We start from the raw sequence: 3,082 nt of genomic DNA on the forward strand, positions 1-3,082 counted from the left end.
GCATGATCAGGACAGACCCGCCCTCGTCAGAGGTCAAGACATTGATCATGGATCTACACACCTGTTAAACAAATGCACAGATTTCGTTTAACAGTGCGAAAGGGATCAATCACAGACAACCTTGCAGGAGAGGCAAATTAATCTCACACTTTCGAAGAGCATTGCGAACATTTTCTTGAAATGGTCGATTGGTTGCATGGTTGCACCTGCTCACAGCATTGCAGGATAATAAAAAGCATTGTTTCATTATGCAAATACACTACTGAATATTCACATTTCAAATTTTTTATAAACTTTCGCACACCAGGAAGCCTGCCAAAGATTATTCAGATACTCTTGATCGCTGAGAAGACAAGAAAGCTAGTGTCCAAAATGTATGATCTCAGCCTTGTCGTCGCAGTGCTGGCCCAGTCATGGCAAGCTAAGCTGCAGGGATTCATCATACTGGGCTGTATAGCAGTGGTCGTCGTGGTGGTTAACGTTGTAAAACTGCTACGTCTTTGTATACCACCTGTAATGGATGACAGTTTCTGCAATTGGTACAATGGCAAGATGGTAGCGGTAAGAAGGAAGTTGCTCTCTAACTTAAAAGACTTCCAAGCGAAGACAGCTAGGGAGCTGACTGTCTTAGAGGTTGGCGTTGGTGGGTGTGGAGACTTTATCTACCTTCCCAAAGGCACCAGAGTAATTGGAGTGCTAGAAAACGGTGAAGATCTAAAGAAAGTCTCAAACAACAGTGTCGACACCGTTGTGTCTACCTTGGTTATGTGCAAGGTACGAGATCCAACGGATTACGTTCGGGAAGTAAAGCGAGTTTTGAAACCAGTAAGTATTAAAAACTTTATAAGACACCGTAAAAGGTGAGCCTTCCTTCAGCCTCCCTACCAGAAATGCATGGCATAAAACCTGACCTTGAACTTCAGGGTATTGAAAATTAGGATTCGGTTTTAAGCGCCTCGAAAGTGAAAGACTTAAACTTTTGCACAAACTTGCCTGAATGAAACTTTCCACTATTCTCTTACTAAATCATGACATTAAAAATAAGGGGTCATTGTGCAAAGTGTGGAACTAGCGAAACAAATTACCTAACATTTTGCGATATTTGAAATTCAAAGTGGCCGCCATTGCCGTGTTAACATGTGTTTCTATTGCGGAAAAGTTACATTTTGGATTTTTGATAAACTAAGACGGCGAAAGTTTTTCTTTCTGCACGAGCTTTCAAATTAGCCCCACAAGTCGGTAGATCAGAAAAGAATTGTAGAAATTTGAGAGTCCGACTATCTGTTCCCGAGGCGCGTTCTACCTTTAAGGTAAGTTAAACATCAATTCAAAACGCACCATACAGAACCCAAGAGGGAAAGCTAAAACCTTAGGCAGGGGCCTTAAGAAAGTCGTTCCATTTGCTGGTCTTTCCAACATTATATTCCTACTGAGGGTAGCGAAATCTAAGTTTACGATGTGCTAAAATTGTCTACTTTAATCTGTCAAATTTCTGTCGCTTTTATCTTTTGGTCTGGTAGAATTTGAAAAGCTACCCAAAATAAATTCAATTATAAGTATGTTCAAATTTTGAAAATCTTCACATCAAACTAATACATTCGTGTACTATCATCTGGTTGTGTATTTTATTTGTTTGCATGGACATTTATAGTGTAACATCAGATTTTTACTCATAAAATTTCAAATTACGCTTAACAGATTGTTAGTTTGACTGTTTCAAATGTTTGAAGCTTTCAAAAGATCGCTTGGTGAAAAAGGAATTAGTAAGGAGCAATATCTCAGAAAGGAATCCACAATATGTTCCATTGATTGTTCTAAAGAAAGCGAATGGTTGCTTTTCCATTTCGAGTCTTTAATTTTTCAAACGCGACCATTATGATGTAATCTTGAGTTAGGCGGTTGTTTGATATTCTCTCTTTTCCTAAGGCGGACCAACCTACCTGGATTCACCTAGTTTTAAGGGCAACAAAAATATAAAAATGTTCTCCGCAATCAAATATTTTTGCATTCGATATGAATTATGACCACCATCTTGTTTTTGCCTTTATTTTTATTTTCAGGGCGGCATGTTTTGCTACATGGAAAATGTACAAAGCAGAGAAAGAAAAACCCGTATTGTGCAGAATCTGCTGAGTCCGCTGTCCATCTTCTTCGTAAGCTACCGTCTCACACGCCAGACATGGCGATATGTGGACGTGGGGGGCTTCGACTTGTTGGAATATTCTATCATCCGTGCCCCATTGAAGCGTTGCCTTTCCATCTTCTCACCACATTTGGTCGGCTACGCTGTCAAGCGATGACTCCAAGTTGACAGATTTGATGGAAGAAAGCTGCCAGCTTGGTTCCAGACTCGCCTGACGTTTTGAACATAGTGCACTGGGTTTCTACGTTGCTCATAGCCAAGGTCAGACCCAATCCGGTATCGACACTGATGTTTGGACGGTCTGATGTCTTCACCGTTTTGAACTACTCCGGTTACTCTGCTGTCTTTAGGGATAGTAGTTGGAATCTTCACATCTCCAACATCCTCCCAGCTTTCTACACCTAGAGGTCTTCTAAGTTAGAAAACTATACTTCCTTCAGACTGCCCCCATCTTGCAATTTTACCGATTGTAGAAACTGTCATCTTACTTCGGTGTACTCAGATGTAGCAGTTTTTCTTTACCAAAAAGTTGAAGATTCAAATTGTGTGCAGGCCATTGTGATGAACACTGGCAGCTCACCTATTCATGACTGTGGGCATACTTAGCATATGACATAATTATACAACAGATATTGCTTTCATTTTGAATTTGGAAATGAAGAAATTTTGAGAAAATGCAAATAAATAGAACATTTATGAGTTATTCTTAATACCCGAAACACTTGTCTGTCCCTTGTATCCATCGATCGGATGTTCAAAGTCTCAGAGTATAAAAGGTGATTGTATTCCATCCTATAGCATAGCCTTCGTTTTTACAGTTTTACGCTTTTATGCCGCACCACAAGTGATACATGTTGTAAAGCTGTGAACGGTTTGTTTTTGTAAGTGAGGTCTCTGAAACTGTTTTTGCAACTCCTTTTAAATGAGCTGACATTAACA

General features: G+C 39.8%; 1 protein-coding gene across 1 annotated transcript; it reads left to right on the forward strand.

The window, feature by feature from the left end:
- The first annotated feature begins 299 nt into the window (after positions 1 to 299).
- On the forward strand, positions 300 to 2,429 carry LOC139118636 (thiol S-methyltransferase TMT1A-like). The gene is made up of 2 exons (XM_070682054.1): positions 300 to 825; positions 2,061 to 2,429. Exons 1-2 carry the CDS (start codon positions 373 to 375, stop codon positions 2,298 to 2,300), a joined length of 693 nt encoding a protein of 230 aa, XP_070538155.1. The 5' UTR covers positions 300 to 372; the 3' UTR covers positions 2,301 to 2,429.
- The last annotated feature ends 653 nt before the right edge of the window (positions 2,430 to 3,082 follow it).

This window comes from Ptychodera flava, chromosome 19, assembly GCF_041260155.1.
Source record: "Ptychodera flava strain L36383 chromosome 19, AS_Pfla_20210202, whole genome shotgun sequence".
Taxonomy (NCBI): domain Eukaryota; kingdom Metazoa; phylum Hemichordata; class Enteropneusta; family Ptychoderidae; genus Ptychodera; species Ptychodera flava.